The 18130-nt window shown below is 44.4% G+C and overlaps 1 protein-coding gene across 7 annotated transcripts in view; it reads right to left on the bottom strand.

Moving 5' to 3' along the window:
- Positions 1 to 11547: 11547 nt before the first annotated feature.
- The window catches only part of LOC118400926 (inactive ubiquitin carboxyl-terminal hydrolase 54-like), a 120615-nt gene continuing 114032 nt past the window's right edge, over positions 11548 to 18130 (bottom strand). For 6 of the 7 annotated variants that reach the window (XM_052477298.1, XM_052477292.1, XM_052477307.1 and 3 more), the window contains 2 exons: positions 12985 to 13116; positions 12110 to 12257 (listed from right to left, as the gene is read on the bottom strand). In XM_052477298.1, coding sequence (XP_052333258.1) covers positions 13103 to 13116 — 14 coding nt within the window. In that variant the 3' untranslated portion in view covers positions 12110 to 12257; positions 12985 to 13102. Of the gene's footprint in view, positions 11690 to 12109; positions 12258 to 12984; positions 13117 to 18130 lie in introns of those variants that run through there. The other variant, XM_052477299.1, reaches the window with a different exon arrangement.

The raw sequence follows: 18130 nt of genomic DNA, 5'->3' as shown, positions 1-18130 counted from the left end.
GCTTAATGGTTTTTGCAACTGCACTTGAAGGTGTACCTGTGGATGTATTTCAAGGCCTACCTTCAAACTCAAAAATAGTGGACCTCCACAAGACTGGTTCATCCTTGGGAGCCATTTCCAAACGCCTGAAGGTACCATGTTCATCTGTACAAACAATAGTACGCAAGCATAAACACCATGGGATCATGCAGCCGTCATACCACTTAGGAAGGAGACTTGTTTTGTCTCCTAGAGATGAATGTACTTTGGTGCAAATAGTGCAAATCAATCCCAGGACAACAGCAAATGACCTTGTGAAGATGCTGGAGGAAACAGGTACAAAAGTATCTATATCCACAGTAAAACGAGTCCTATATCGACATAACCTGAAAGGCCGCTCAGCAAGGAAGAAACCACTGCTCCAAACCCGCCATAAAAAAGCCAGACTGGGCCTCCCGGATGGCGCAGTGGTTAAGGGCGCTGTACTGCAGCGCCAGCTGTGCCATCAGAGTCCCTGGGTTAGCGCCCAGGCTCTGTCGTAACCGGCCGCGACTGGGAGGTCCGTGGGGCGACGCACAATTGGCCTAGCGTCGCCCGGGTTAGGGGGGGCTTGGTCGGTAGGGGTGTCCTTGTCTCGTCGCGCACCAGCGACTCCTGTGGCGGGCTGGGCGCAGTGTGCGCTAGCCAAGGTGGCCAGGTGCACGGTGTTTCCTCCGGCGCATTGGTGCGGCTGGCTTCCGGGTTGGATGCGCACTGTGTTAAGAAGCAGTGTGGCTTGGTTGGGTTGTGTATCGGAGGACGCATGACTTTCAACCTTCGTCTCTCCCGAGCCCGTACGGGAGTTGTAGCGATGAGACAAGATAGTAGCTACTACAACAATTGGATACCACGAAATTGGGGAGAAAAAGGGGTAAAATTAAAAATAAAAATAAAAAAAAACACAAAAAAAAGCTAGACTACAGTTTGCAACTGCACATGGGGACAAAGATCGTACTTTTTGGTAAAATGTCCCCTGGTCTGATGAAACAAAAATAGAACTGTTTGACCATCGTTATGTTTGGAGGAAAAAGGGGGATGGATGTTTGCAAGCCGAAGGACACCATCCCAATCGTGAAGTACGGGGGTGGCAGCATCATGTTGTGAGGGTGCTTTGCTGCAGGAGGGACTGGTGCACTTCACAAAATAGATGGCATCATGAGCTGATTAAACAGCATGATCATCACAAAGGTGCACCTTGAGCTGGGGACAATAAAAGGCCTCCTTAAAATGTGCAGTTTTGTCACACAACACAATGCCACAGATGTCTCAAGTTTTGAGGGAGCATGCAATTGGCATGCTGACTGCAGGATTGTCCACCAGAGCTGTTGCCAGAGCATTGAATGTTCACCATAACTGCCTCCAATGTCGTTTTAGAACATTTGGCAGTACGCCCAACCAGCCTCACAACTGCAGACCATATGTTACCACGCCAGCCTGGCGCCTGGCTCCCCAGTGGGTGCGCCTGGCTGCTAAATCGGTGGGCCTATTCCCTCCAAGGCCCACCCATGACTGCACCCCTGCCCAGTCATGTGAAATCCGTAGATTAAAGCCTCATTTATTTATTTATGTCGACTGATTTCCCTAGATGGACTGCATTTACATTTTTGTTCAGTATAAAAAAAACAAGACCAAACATGACTACACATTTTTAATTAAAGTCACTGAACAACTGCTTGATTACCTTGGATTAGTTATATTTACCTTTGAAGAGGAGTGTGCAGGCTTACAGTCCCTGGGGCCACAGGCAGGATGTGCTTACCATAAGATATTTCATTATGTGATGTAACCGTGGTGTAATAGGGTGAGGTTAGAAAGAGGTGTAGCCACAATTATTGTCAGCACATGTCATACCACATCAAATAATAAGTGCTGTACATCACTAATGACAGCATCATAATCATGCATTAATAACAGCATCATCATCATGCACTAATAACAGCATCATCATCATCATGCACTAATAACAGCATCATCATCATCATGCACTAATAACAGCATCATCATCATGCATTAATAACAGCATCATCATCATGCACTAATAACAGCATCATCATCATCATGCACTAATAACAGCATCATCATCAGCATCATCATCATCATGCATTAATAACAGCATCATCATCATCATGCACTAATAACAGCATCATCATCATGCATTAATAACAGCATCATCATCATCATGCACTAATAACAGCATCATCATCATGCATTAATAACAGCATCATCATCATCATGCACTAATAACAGCATCATCATCATGCATTAATAACAGCATCATCATCATCATGCACTAATAACAGCATCATCATCATCATGCACTAATAACAGCATCATCATCATCATGCACTAATAACAGCATCATCATCATGCATTAATAACAGCAGCAGCCTCCAACCCTCGACTCAGCAAAAAGGATGCAGTCTATCACAGTGCCATCCGTTGTGTCACCAAAGCCCCATATACCACCCACCACTGCGACCTGTATGCTCTCATCAGTTGGCCCTCGCTACATATTCATCGCCAGGCCCACTGGCTCCAGGTCATCTATAAGTCTTTGCTCGGTAAAGCTCTGCTTTATCTCAGCTCACTGGTCACCATAACAACACCCACCCGTAGCACACGCTCCAGCAGGTATATCTCACTGGTCATCCCCCAAAGCAAACACCTCGTTTGGCCACCTTTCCTTCCAGTTCTCTGCTGCCAGTGACCGGAACAAATTGCAAAAACCGTTGAAGTTGGAGACTTATATATCCCTCACTAACTTTAAGAATCAGCTATCTGAGCAGCTCACTGATTGCTGCCCATCCAACTACCTACCTCATCCCCATATTGTTTTTATTGACTTTTTTGCTCTTTTGCACACCAGTATTTCTACTTGCACATCATCATCTGCACATCTATCACTCCAGTGTTCATTTGCTAAATTCTAATTACTTTGCTACTTTGGCCTATTTATTGCCTTACGTCCTTACTCCATTTGCAAACACTGAATATAGATTTTTCTATTGTTATTGATTGTACTTTTGTTTATCACATGTGTAACTCTTCCCTGCCACCTACACACACGACATTACATACTCGGTTAAATAAATGTGAAAAAAATTATTAAAATAAAATAAAAATCATCATCATGCATTAATAACATAATCATCATCATCATCATCATGCACTAATAACAGCATCATCATCATCATCATGCACAAATAACAGCATAATCATAATCAAGCACTAATAACAGCATCATCATCATGCACTAATAACAGCACCATCATCATGCACTAATAACAGCATCATCATCATGCACTAATAACAGCACCATCATCATCATCATGCACTAATAACAGCATCATCATCATTATCACTATTTTCTCTGTATATATCAATGAAGTCGCTCTTGTTGCGGGTGATTCCTTGATCCACCACTATGCAGACGACACCATTCTGTATACATCTGGCCCTTCTTTGGACACTGTTAACAAACCTCCAAACAAGCTTCAATGCCATACAACACTCCTTCCGTGGCCCCCAACTGCTCTTAAACGCTAGTAAAACTAAACGCATGCTCTTCAACCGATCGCTGCCTGCACCCGCCCACCCAACTCTCATCACTGTACGGTTCTGACTTAGAATATGTGCATGTCATCATGCACTAATAACATCATCATCATCATAATCATGCACTAATAACAGCGGCAGCATCATGAGCATGTGTAACGGATGTGAAACGGCTAGCTTAGTTAGCGGTGTGTGCTAAATAGCGTTTCAATCGGTTACGTCACTTGCTCTGAGACCTTGAAGTAGTATTTCCCCTTGCTCTGCAAGGGCCGTGGCTCTTGTGGAGCGATGGGTAACAACGATGCTTCGTGGATGACTGTTGTTGATGTGTGCAGAGGGTCCCTGGTTCGCGCGAGGGGACGGTTTAAAAAGTATACTGTTACATTGATGCTGTTGACCCGGATTACTGGTTGCTGCGGAAAAAGGAGGAAGGTCAAAAGGGGGGTGAGTGTAACGGATGTGAAACGGCTAGCTTAGTTAGCGGTGTGTGCTAAATAGCGTTTCAATCGGTTACGTCACTTGCTCTGAGACCTTGCTCTGCAAGGGCCGCGGCTTTTGTGGAGCGATGGGTAACGATGCTTCGAGGGTGACTGTTGTCGTTGTGTGCAGAAGGTCCCTGGTTCGCGCCCAGGTATGGGCGAGATTATACTGTTACACATGCACTATCATCATCATGCACTAATAACATCATCATCATACACTAATATCAGCATCATCATCATGCACTAATAACAGCATCATCATCAAGCACTAATATCAGCATCATCATCATGCACTAATAACAGCAGCATCATCATCATCATGCACTAATAACAGCGGCAGCATCATCAGCATGCACTAATAACATCATCATCATGCACTAATAACAGCATCATCATCAGCATACACTAATAACAGCATCATCATCATCATCATCATGCACTGATAGATAACAGCATCATCATCATGCACTGATAACAGCATCATCATCATGCACTAATAACAGCATCATCAGCATGCACTAATAACATCATAATCATCATCATGCACTAAAACAGCATCATCATCATGCACTAATAACAGCAGCATCAGGTGGTACTGATCCTCCTTCTCAATGGGACCCCCTCCACCCCAGTGGACTCAGGGCTTCAGCATGACTGGCATCTGACACAAACACCACGAGGGAGGCTGACTGTATCCTGACCCACTTGCCCCAGAACTGTTGGTGCACAGCTCTATTGGCCAATAAGCCTCACTGGGAGAGGGGAACATACTGTATCCCTAGAGTAACCTGCTTTTACACATCTTCAAAAGCGAAATGGGAGAGATGAAAGGGGCGATTCGGCATTTGGAAAAGCAACAAAGTGGTCACCCCACTCCACCAGCGAAGAAATGGCTCTAGAGAAATAAAACCCTCTCAAATTCATAGACAGAGCTGTGAAGATTGATGTACCAATGGAGGTACCAATCCTGATTTGACGACTGTTTTTGACTGGGTGTCACACCCTGACCTTAGTATTCTTTGTTTTCTTTGTTATTTTGGTTAGGTCAGGGTGTGACATGGTTGATGTATGTGCTTTTTGTCTTCTCTAGTGGTTTTTGTATTTATGGGGCTGTTTCCTTTCTAGGTATATTGTATGTCTATGGTTGTCTAGATTGGTTCTCAATTAGAGGCAGCTGTCTGTCGTTGTCTCTGATTGGGAACCATATTTAGGCAGCCATATTCTGTGGGTACTTTGTGGGTGATTGTTTCCGTGTCTGTTTCACCACATGGTACTGTTTCGGTTATTCAAGGTCCGTTTATTGTTTTGTACAGTTTCGGTTTATTCATTAAAAACAACTATGGACACTTACCATGCTGCATTTTGGTCCGATCTCTGCTACACATCCTCTTCAGACGAAGAGGAGGAAATCAGCCGTGACACTGGGCTACTACAGATGACCTCTCTTTAACCTTTTTTATTTTACATGTGAACTTGCATTTCTAGGTTTATTATTTACAATGAAAATAAACTTTATGATTGAGGGTCTTTCTTTCGTCTAACACCCTGCTTCATCTGCCACCTTGCCTCAACTTAAACAATGGCTGATTAGCTGTGGAGGAGAACTTCTCTTAAATTGGTATGAAGAACTGATTTCAAGGAAATAGTGTTACCCGTATAGACAAGGTAAAAGGACAGGGTCACCATGGAGTCGAGCAAGAGAAGAAGGGCCCAGAGTGCAATCTGCAATGGCTCCCAAATGCCAATGTGGACCAACTAGTATTTACCAGGTGACCCTGGCATTTCAGGAGAGAAATGGCCTCCTTCAAAAAGATTACAGTTCAGCCTGAGAACCAACCCTCTCTATCATCCAGCTGACCCTAAATGAGTTATTCAAGGACACGTGGAGTTTTTCCGCCATAAAGTAACTCACTCACATTTCTACACGAGAGCATGGTGGAGCAAATTCTTAATGAGGAGGTCCTCCTCGCGTATCTAAACACGTTTCTAGATGTCTAGCCACATGCTTGAGGACTATGGTAGGACTACGGTATTATGAGGACTATGGTAGGACTACGGCATTATTTTTATTTATTTTTTATTTCACCTTTATTTAACCAGGTAGGCAAGTTGAGAACAAGTTCTCATTTACAATTTCGACCTGGCCAAGATGAAGCAAAGCAGTTCGACAGATACAACGACACAGAGTTACACATGGAGTAAAACAAACATACAGTCAATAATACAGTATAAACAAGTCTATATACGATGTGAGCAAATGAGGTGAGAAGGGAGGTAAAGGCAAAAAAAAGGCCATGGTGGCAAAGTAAATACAATATAGCAAGTAAAACACTGGAATGGTAGTTTTGCAATGGAACAATGTGCAAATTAGAAATAAAAATAATGGGGTGCAAAGGAGCTAAATAAATTAATTAATTAAATACAGTTGGGAAAGAGGTAGTTGTTTGGGCTAAATTATAGGTGGGCTATGTACAGGTGCAGTAATCTGTGAGCTGCTCTGACAGTTGGTGCTTAAAGCTAGTGAGGGAGATAAGTGTTTCCAGTTTCAGAGATTTTTGTAGTTCGTTCCAGTCATTGGCAGCAGAGAACTGGAAGGAGAACTGGAAGGAGAGGCCAAAGAAAGAATTGGTTTTGGGGGTGACTAGAGAGATATACCTGCTGGAGCGTGTGCTACAGGTGGTAGATGCTATGGTGACCAGCGAGCTGAGATAAGAGGGGACTTTACCTAGCAGGGTCTTGTAGATGATATGGAGCCAGTGGGTTTGGCGACGAGTATGAAGCGAGGGAAAGCCAACGAGAGCGTACAGGTCGCAATGGTGGGTAGTATATGGGGCTTTGGTGACAAAACGGATTGCACTGTGATAGACTGCATCCAATTAGTTGAGTAGGGTATTGGAGGATATTTTGTAAATGACATCGCCAAAGTCGAGGATTGGTAGGATGGTCAGTTTTACAAGGGTATGTTTGGCAGCATGAGTGAAGGATGCTTTGTTGCGAAATAGGAAGCCAATTCTAGATTTAACTTTGGATTGGAGATGTTTGATATGGGTCTGGAAGGAGAGTTTACAGTCTAACCAGACACCTAAGTATTTGTAGTTGTCCACGTATTCTAAGTCAGAGCCGTCCAGAGTAGTGATGTTGGACAGGCGGGTAGGTGCAGGTAGCGATCGGTTGAAGAGCATGCATTTAGTTTTACTTGTATTTAAGAGCAATTGGAGGCCACGGAAGGAGAGTTGTATGGCATTGAAGCTTGCCTGGAGGGTTGTTAACACAGTGTCCAAAGAAGGGCCAGAAGTATACAGAATGGTGTCGTCTGCGTAAAGGTGGATCAGAGACCAGCAGCAAGAGCGACCTCATTGATTTATACAGAGAAGAGAGTCGGTCCAAGAATTGAACCCTGTGGCACCCCCATAGAGACTGCTAGAGGTCCGGAAAGCAGACCCTCCGATTTGACACACTAAACTCTATCAGAGAAGTAGTTGGTGAACCAGGCGAGGCAATCATTTGAGAAACCAAGGCTCTAGAGTCTGCCGATGAGGATGTGGTGATTGACAGAGTCGAAAGCCTTGACCAGATCAATGAATACGGCTGCACAGTAATGTTTCTTATCGATGGCGGTTAAGATATCGTTTAGGACCTTGAGCGTGGCTGAGGTGCACCCATGACCAGCTCTGAAACCAGATTGCATAGCAGAGAAGGTATGGTGAGATTCGAAATGGTCGGTAATCTGTTTGTTGACTTGGCTTTCGAAGACCTTAGAAAGGCATGGTAGGATAGATATAGGTCTGTAGCAGTTTGGGTCAAGAGTGTCCCCCCCTTTGAAGAGGGGGATGAAGGACTATTATGAGGACTATGGTAGGACTACGGTATTATGAGGACTATGGTATTATGAGGACTATGGTAGGACTACGGTATTATGGGTTATTATTATGGGTTATTATTATCGGCAGGAGCTTTAGTGAATCAGATGTGCTCAAGACTATGCTGCCGATGCCGAGGAGAGCAGAGGTGTGAGGACAAGGAACTGCCAAAGCTCTCAGAGCCAAATGTTGCAGTCATGCAAAAACTGCCATTCACACACGGACTGTTATCTGAGGTACCAGTCAGCTAGCGCTCAGTTAGATTTTCCTCCTATTGACCTTTTCCAAAATTCTCAAATTGGTGGTGCTTTAGGGGGTTTTACAAAGGGAGGAAGCAGGATGTTGTTGTACATTCCTTATCACCCTTACTGGCCACAAGCAGAAGCTGAAAATCATGACTTATGGTCAGTGAGTGTCTGGGAAGAACTCTTGGGTTTAGTTGTAACGTACAACTGCCTTAAATTAAAATGTTTAGTGCAAGGGATTAGAGCAGCATAGCAAAGTCACAAATAAACAGACGATCTTCATACTGTGCTCCTGTTTGGAGCAATTTATAACAACTTTATTGCAAAAATACAAGTTCCATCTGCTAGCACAGCATTTACAAACAAAGTCCAAAAATGGAAATCTGTCAACCCTTCCTTTATACTACTAAGAAAACCCATCGTCTTAAATTTAAGGTCGAAGGCTATCATTATCTGTACACACAGTTACACTGTTCGGCTTTTGCAGTCTCTGTTGATTAGCATGTTAAAAAAATAAAATGGACACATCAGTTACCTTCTGTTCTACTGACAATCCACGAGGGGGAAGTGTTGCTTAATGTACACAAACGAAGGATTCATTCCTTTTCATTAAAATGAGTCTCACTAAAGTGGCACTCTTTGGTTAAGTGTGTAACATTTCCGTTTCAGAGACTTGTTTGCCCTAAAGAAGAACAACACCACTCACACCTGATGAATTGCACAGCAGTTGTGCATCCTAAATTCTGCATTAACTATATGATTTTAGCAGTTGTTTTTTATCTTAAGACACTCAAAACCTTTCTTCCATAAGCTCCATTCTCTTCATATTCCCTCAGTCATATCTACAGTGTAGAAAAATAAGTGTAAAAATATTCCAAAACAAATCAGCAATATCGTAGAGAGCAACAAAACATAATTTTGTAATTTCCTTCATTTCAGATTGTAGATAACCTAAGTGTATTTTCTAAGGCTGTAGCTTTCTTTTCCTCACAAGTCAAAAAAAGCAACTTCACTCTAATTGGGACTCTAATGATCATCAGATCTAAAAATCTGCCTCAAAAAACGAGGCAAAGTTGGCTTTTGTTGTATTCCGGAGCTATAAATCAGCATGTTAGTAATGTCTGGGTTGAGATTTGAATTAGGAACATGAAACTAACCATATCCAGCCATCGTGCATCACAAAAATAAAAGATCAAGAAAAATGGCTCTCGCATCAAGATTCAACTCCTAAGATTTGTTAAAAGCCATTGAATTGACCGTTTTATAATCAGTTCCTATTTTGTTCTCTGAAAAGTATCCTAAAATACAGATGTGTACACTGTCATTACGTTTTCTCTAAGAGCGTAAACCTCTGTACTGTACCTCCTAAGCACTCAGGATCCCCATCGAACTTACACAAGTACAAAAATAGGCTAACATTGAGAGTCTCCAGTAACAACGGGAGAAATGGCAATAGAATTAAAACAGCAACCGATACAATTATCTTAACACTTCTGAAGTGCACTAAACGTGTGTTAAACGCAGTTAAGTAAATTCACTGCACTAAATCTCATATATACTTAATATATTGTACACTAAGCTCCGGGGTGACTCCCTCAGTCATAGATCTGCTGAACAAACATGCATAGCTGCAGGGCTGTGAAAAGCCTCAAGAGAAACGTCTAGCGTCTTTAGCCCACACACAGGCCCATTCTGCAAGAGGGCTCTAGTCACCAGACAGTGCTAGCTAGTTGAGAGAATGCAAAGTACAGCAGGTCTATGGCAGAGCATATGCAGGCTAGGCCTGTAGATTAGTTTGATCATCTAGACACTACTTACCCAGAGCGCGCTAAAAATGATAAATAGAGTAATACAGTAAGTAAATAGCATCAGTATCCATTGAGGAGAGGGTGTCGTCTCTTTCTGTGCAGACAGAGATGGGTTGGTGTGAGAAAGCAGCCTTATGACACATCCATTTCACTCTCACACCTGTTAAAGGAGTTTTCATGACTGACAATAAAACGTGTACAACTTCCAACTGTACCTCTCACTCCGCCTTGGCCCTCATCCCCACCATGTAACTCAACTTCCATCTTCATTCTCCCGTCTGTAACAGGCTTCCTCAAACAATGGGTTCATTTGTGACCCCTGGGAACATCAGTGTAACCCTAAACTCCAGCTGTGTTGGGTGCCGGTGTGTTTATGGGGTGTCCTAACCTCCCAGAAGCACAGTGCCTTAATGGCCATGTACTCTTATAAATCTTCACTGGCACAGCCAGAAGAGGATTGGCCACCCCTCAGAGCCTGGTTCCACTTAAGTTTTCCTCCTAGGTTCCTACCTCTCTAGGGAGTTTTTCTTTCCTTCTCACAACGTGCTTCTACATCTGCATTGCTTGCTCTTTGGGGTTTTAGGCTGGGTTTCTGTATAAGCACTTTGTGACACTCTGCTGATGTAAAAAGGGCTTTATAAATACACTTGATTGACTGATTGAGTGCCTCTTGCCATCCACCTCAGTGGACACTACACAGCCCCACTTCTACCCAGCCTGGACTCTGTGACCTTCCGATGCTGGATCACATCATCTTTAAATAACCTTAGATGACGAGCAGCCATAAAGACTAAATATAAACTCTATAGAAATATACCAGGTTAAGGACCAGATATCGTGGTTGGACTGTCTGGTTAAAGAGGGTTGGGGTGGGATGGGGGGTTATACTATAGACATCAATTGATGGGAAACTAAAGGGCCACAATCTGCTAGAACAATGTGTCCCAAGATTGCTGTGAGCCTCCTTAACTGCATTCTACAACAGCAGAGTCTGACATCTAGGGCCCAATGGGGAACAGAGAGAGAAAGAGTGTGTGTGTGTGTGTTGGGAGTAAACTGGGTCCATTTGCAAGGTGACGGTGAGCTGGATCAGCTGGCAGGCCGGAAACGGGCCATGTAAACCCCACAGGACTGGCAGTAGTGACGGGATGGCTCGGTGGGCAGCTGTTGGCACAGGGAACAGAGCTGGGCACTACCGGTGCCACGGGACGATGCCATCATACGGGGGTGGTCATGCCTCTGGGTGGGCTGATGGAGGGGGTGGGCATGCCGCATGGGCATGGACAGCGGTACAATCCTGTAGTCGGGGGTCCTCCAGTCATCATCCGGGGGTATGTCCAGGCGGAGGGGCTGGTTGGAGGTCTCGCTGGAAAGCCGGTGATGGGCTGGGTGGTGTTGTGGTTGTAGACGGGAAGGTAGGGTTCCATTGGTCCTGCTGGATTGAGGAGGCTGCCTGTAGCCATTGATGGCGCCACTAGGGGGGGCAGAGCGGCGGGGGTGGGAGAGGGTGGCATAGCCCATGTCTGGGCGGCTGTAGTACCCAGGTCCCGGGTTGGGTCCTTCCCTGGGCCGGGGGAGAGAGGAGGACCAGGAAGGAGGTGCCCTGGGAGGTGCCCGCGGCAGCGTGCCGTAGCTCAGTGCAACACTGTGGTAGTTTTCACGGGAGAAAGCTTCACCCCGGTCAAACACAGCCAGAAACTGGTTTCCCTTCTGGTGATCTCCTGTGGGGGCAGAACATCGTTAGAAGAGGACGACCACAGTAGAGGCACACCGAGAAACTCACTGGACAATCAAAGTTCTGCTAATGTGTTCTTATCCACCGTCACATTGTTTTGTGCCATATTCTACTGTTCTACCCCTACAAAACAAATATACTTCATTATTGCTAATGGCACATAAACCCCGTAGTATGACCAGACATACAGAGACAACGGGAGGTAGAACAGTCAAAGTGAGTGTTATGTGATCCACTTCCCATGGCTGGTCGGGCCAGCATGGTGCTGTGTTTAATGGTCTGATGACTGGAGGTGGTGGAGGTCAAGGAGGCTGATGGTTACCTGAGCGTCCCAGATAGGGCCCCGTGGAGGGGGGCCGTGCTGCCTGCTGAGGGGGGTGCTGGGGCAGTGCTGGGGGGCTGTAGTGGTGGTGGTTGTTGTGGAGGTATTGGTGTTGGGGTTCGGGTGGAGAGAGGTGGGTGGAGGAGGGAGGGGGGTGCAGGGAGGACGTGCTAGGATGACGTGCGGGGACTCGGGAGTCCGCATGCTTTGGCATCCTGGTAACTGGGGGCTCCTTTTTATTTTGTAAAAGTCCAGGGTGAGAGTGAGAGAGAGAGTGAGAGTGAGAGTGAGAGTGAGAGTGAGAGTGAGTGAGAGAGAGAGAGAGAGAGAGAGAGAGAGAGATCCACCACAAGGTGAGAATACCCAGCAGTTGTGAGGCAGGAGGGAGATGGGGATAAGAGGAAGACCGATGAGTTAAAACAGGTTGACAAGGGACCGCTGACCCACACTTCAGTGAAAACAACAAAAAAACAACAGTCAGGAGTTCAATGGCAGTACAAACCTCACCATCTATTCATATAATGCAACCGTGCCATGTCTAGTGCTGTTTTTTGTTCTTCAGACAAAGAATGTAAGCTGAACACAAGGTTAAAAGCTTATTGGATTAACTAAATTAACAAAATCAGCTTCGAGCATTTTGCAGTGAAGATCACGCCACCAGGGGCTCTATCACAGCACAACACGGCAGTTGCATTATGCGAACACCAGATGGCATTATGAAACCATCACATTCACTGGGAGGGAGGTGTGATGATGATGAGGTACATTGATGGTACATGACATGATGATGTAATGATGTGCTCACCCAAGGTAACACAGACAGCACTGAGTGGGATTGACAGCTGTGGCCTTTCCCAGTCAGGAACTGAGGCTCACGTGTGAGGCTCTGTGTTTGTGTGTATGACATATGCACACTGTGTGTGAGTGAGTGAGTGAGTGAGTGAGTGAGAGAGACTCACAAAGCTGCGGGAGGGGGTGAGGAGTTCGGGTCGGCCCCCTATGACGGTGCCACTCAGACTGCGGGCAATGCGGCGGAGGTTCTCAGCACTGTAGTTCTTGTCATCTCCCAGTGGTCGCTCACATGACCCAGGCTACAGGGACACAATAAACACATTGTGTCCAACACACTGCTACACACACACACATGCACAACAGGGCTCAACATTCAGGGCTGCCCGCTGGCCTGGCATGTTCTGCCGAGCTCACCGGGCCAGTTAATCAAGCTTTCATATGGCTCGCTTGGGCCAGTACAGTTTCAAACTACAAAACAGACAAATAATATTGTATATTTCATCCTTGACAATCTTCCCGATGTCAGACACTCCACACTTGCTTTCAATCATCATTCGGTTTTCAAGCATGATTTGTCAAACTCTCCCTCTCCGTCTCGAGTGACCTAGGCTACGTCCAGGCTACTCGAGCCAGACCAATTTCAGCAGAGGCAGGAAGCCCGTCATCTCAGTCCATAACCTGCTTTTCAGTCTTTGATAATATAAGGCATCCTACACAGCGATGTCACTATTAGCAAAGAAAAGTTTGCGTTGGCCTAGGACTACACTATGGAGCTGCTTGTCATGGCATGACAATTATTTACATAGCTCACTTGTTGGCTAGATACAGGAAGAAATAACAGTGTATTAGGCATAAATAAATAAAATATAGGTGTGGGTTCAAAACATTCAAATTTGTGTCAAATAGCCTACGTATCCGATAAATAGCACATCAAGAAATGGATGTGGGATTCAGTCCAGTCAGGATCTGAATCAGAGCGTGCCAATCATGGTCCGTGCTATATGGGATCCTGCCCCAGTGGTGATGGAAAGGGTTAAAGTTAGGGCTATGATTTGGGTCATGGTTAGGGTAAGGGGTAAGGGTTAAGGGTTTGTCAGCTTGTCAGATGACATTGGGGAAAAATGTAAGCGCACAAACTAGGCTATGAGTGAAAGGGCGAACATGAAATAATTAGTCATAGTAATTATCATAGTAGAAAATAGACAGGGAAAAAGTAGAAAAAGTATCATAGTAGAAAATAGAGAGGGAGAGCGAATAGAGAGACCGAAACAATGTTTTTTATCCGTGACAAGTGCCTGGTAAAAAAAAGAGAAGCAGGACGATGGAGGATGAGCAAAAAGGAAAATGACAGGGAGAAAAAAAAGAGTGAGGAAATTTCAGCCTCTAACCACGTTTCCATCCACAGTTTTTATGGGTGTAAAGTCATACCATATTTACGGCAGCTGTGATGTAAACTGGAAGTTTCGGTACGATTTCATGAATGCCTAATGATAATTTGTTTGTTCGACATGACGGGGACCTATTTTTTTGTGCAGTAAAAATAATCCATGCGAAAAATGGCAATGGGAATGCCTTTATGTGTAAATATTTATATAATAGGCCTAACCATCTTATTGACATAAGCTTGGATGATATGGTGTGTGGTCCTTCCACTATGACTCGGGAAACCATGCACTTTATTAGGCTACAGATTAAATAAATGATGATGAACCTCACATGGTGCTCCTTTCCAATAACTACCGAGGGTCTTATTCTGGAAACATGATGACTGATGATTGGTAGAGTTGAAAATGCGATGGAAACAATACATTTTAGATTTTTATTTGGTTCATAAAAAAGTGCTCGAAAAAGTACAATGTGTGTGCATGATCACGCACTGATTTTTGTACATTTGTTGGAAACACACCACTAGCTAGGTTTCCATACAATTTGAGACAGATTTTCACCTGCTTAAAACAATATCCACATTTTCCCACCAGAGATGTTTTCATCAAACTGACTTATTGTGGATAAAATTCAGTGCGTAATGATGTAGTGCACATCAAAATAACTTTTGCGGTTAAATTTCTATGTTCTGAATGAAAAACACAACTTAAAATGGGTTTCCATCACATTTTCTACGCAACTGATGCTTCGTCACAAAAACGGCTGTGTTATCGGTGGCGTGTATTCATGGATACCAAAAAGTTGACCAATAAAAAAAGACAAACAAAAAATAACTGATATTTTGTCTCGGAGGCTGAATGTATCTCACCGGAGAAAGCATCCAAGCCAGTGAAACAGCCTCCCTCTGTCTTTCTATGTGTAGGCCATCTATCTGATGTTGTCTGGTCCAAACGAGTATGACATTGTTGTCACCCGTAGCATTGACCCATGCAAGGGAAACCAGCGAGCATTTGGACTCCCTTGATAAAAAAGTATATCAAATTTGCCAATCAGTGTTGAGCTAAACTGAGCGAGCTCAACTAAATGATCCTGACGCAGCAAAAAAAAAGTGTCAAGGGAAGCCAGCTTGGATTTTGACGTCACTCCTATAATAATCGCATTGAGAGCATACAGTGGGGCAAAAAAGTACTTTGTCAGCCACCAGTTGTGCAAGTTCTCTCACTTAAAAAGATGAGAGAGGCCTGTAATTTGCATCATAGGTACACTTCAACTATGACAGACAAAATGGAGAAAAAAAAAATCCAGAAAATCACATTGTAGGATTTTTAATGAATTTATTTGCAAATTATGGTGGAAAATATGTATTTGGTCAATAACAAAAGTTTTTCTCAATACTTTGTTATTAAATACCCTTTGTTGGCAATGACAGAGGTCAAACGTTTTCTGTAAGTCTTCACAAGGTTTTAACACACTGTTGCTGGTATTTTGGCCCATTCCTCCATGCAGATCTCCTCTAGAGCAGTGATGTTTTGGGGCTGTTGCTGGGCAACACAGACTTTCAACTCCCTCCAAAGATTTTCTATGGGGTTGAGATCTGGAGACTGGCTAGGCCACTAGAGGACCTTGAAATGCTTCTTACGAAGCCACTCCTTCGTTGCCTGGGTGGTGTGTTTGGGATCATTGTCATGCTGAAAGACCCAGCCACGTTTCATCTTCAATGCCCTTGCTGATGGAAGGAGGTTTTCATTCAAAATCTCACGATACACGGTCCCATTCATTCTTTCCTTTACACGGATCAATCGTCCTGGTCCCTTTGCAGAAAAACATCCCCAAAGCATGATGTTTCCACCCCCATGCTTCACAGTAGGTATGGTGTTCTTTGGATGCAACTCAGCATTCTTTGTCCTCCAAAAAGTTATATACTGCTCAAAAAATAAAGGGAACACTAAAATAACACATCCTAGATCTGAATGAATGAAATATTATTATTAAATACTTTTTTCTTTACATAGTTGAATGTGCTGACAACAAAATCACACAAAAATTATCAATGGAAATCAAATTTATCAACCCATGGAGGTCTGGATTTGGAGTCACACTCAAATTTAAAGTGGAAAACCACACTACAGGCTGATCCAACTTTGATGTAATGTCCTTAAAACAAGTCAAAATGAGGCTCAGTAGTGTGTGTGGCCTCCACGTGCCTGTATGACCTCCCTACAACGCCTGGGCATGCTCCTGATGAGGTGGTGGATGGTCTCCTAGGGGATCTCCTCCTGGACTAAAGCATCCGCCAAGTCCTGGACAGTCTGTGGTGCAACGTAGTGTTGGTGGATGGAGCGAGACATGATGTCCCAGATGTGCTCAATTGGATTCAGGTCTGGGGAATGGGCGGGCCAGTCCATAGCATCAATGCCTTCCTCTTGCAGGAACTGCTGACACACTCCAGCCACATGAGGTCTAGTATTGTATTGCATTAGGAGGAACCCAGGGCCAACCGCAACAGCATATGGTCTGACAAGGGGTCTAAGGATCTCATCTCGGTACCTAATGGCAGTCAGGCTACCTCTGGCGAGCACATGGAGGGCTGTGTGGCCCCCCAAAGAAATGCCACCCCACACCATGACTAACCCACCGCCAAACCGGTCATGCTGGAGGATGTTGCAGGCAGCGGAACGTTCTCCATGGCGTCTCCAGACTCTGTCACGTCTGTCACATGTGGTCAGTGTGAACCTGCTTTCATCTGTGAAGAGCACAGGGCGCCAGTGGAGAATTTGCCAATCTTGGTGTTCTCTGGCAAATGCCAAACGTCCTGCACGGTGTTGGGCTGTAAGCACAACCCCCACCTGTGGACGTCGGGCCAACATACCACCTTCATGGAGTCTGTTTCTGACCGTTTGAGCAGACACATGCACATTTGTGGCCTGCTCGAGGTCATTTTGCAGGGCTCTGGCAGTGCTCCTCCTGCTCCTCCTTGCACAAAGGCGGAGGTAGCGGTCCTGCTGCTGGGTTGTTGCCCTCCTACGGCCTCTTCCACGTCTCCTGATGTACTGGCCTGTCTCCTGGTAGCGCCTCCATGCTCTGGACACTACGCTGACAGACACAGCAAACCTTCTTGCCACAGCTCACATTGATGTGCCATCCTGGATGAGCTGCACTACCTGAGCCACTTGTGTGGGTTGTAGACTCAGTCTCATGCTACCACTAGAGTGAAAGCACCGCCAGCATTCAAAAATGACTAAAACATCAGAAGTGTGATTGACTTGGAGTTACATTGTGTTGTTTAAGTGTTCCCTTTATTTTTTGAGCAGTGTACTTTGGTTTCATCTGACCATGTGACAGGAAGCATAGGAACTGAGAAGTGGTCTGTGAGAGCCAGAAATCTTGCTTGTTTGTAGGTGACCAAATACATATTTTCCACCATAATTTGCAAATAAATTCATTAAAAATCCAACAATGTGATTTTCTGGATTTTTTTTCTAATTTTGTCTCTCATAGTTGAAGTGCACATATGATGAAAATTACAGGCCTCTCATCTTTTTAAGTGGGAGAACTTGCACAATTGGTGGCTGACTAAATACTTTTTTGCACCACTGTACGTCATTGACAGAAACAACTTGAATTGTTGCATCTCGTTGTGTTGTCCTCTGGTGTTTAGCTAGCTAAAGTTATCCCTTTTCTAAATTAGCCATGGATGGAGATAGGGATTTGGACTTGTGGTTTTACTTAATTCTCCGTAATGCATTACTTATCTTCTCTAGGATAGGGCGCAGCATTTTGAATTTTGGATGAAAAGCATGCCCAAATTCAACTGCCTGCTACTCATCTCCAAAATACAAGATAAGCATATTACTAGTATATTTCGATAGAAAACACTGAAGTTTCTAAAACTATTTGAATCATGTCTGTGAGTATAACATAATTTAT

The sequence above is a fragment of the Oncorhynchus keta genome, chromosome 2, assembly GCF_023373465.1.
Source record: "Oncorhynchus keta strain PuntledgeMale-10-30-2019 chromosome 2, Oket_V2, whole genome shotgun sequence".
NCBI lineage: Eukaryota > Metazoa > Chordata > Actinopteri > Salmoniformes > Salmonidae > Oncorhynchus > Oncorhynchus keta.
Note: the sequence above shows the minus strand (reverse complement) of the source record. Positions and strands in the feature narration are given on the sequence as shown.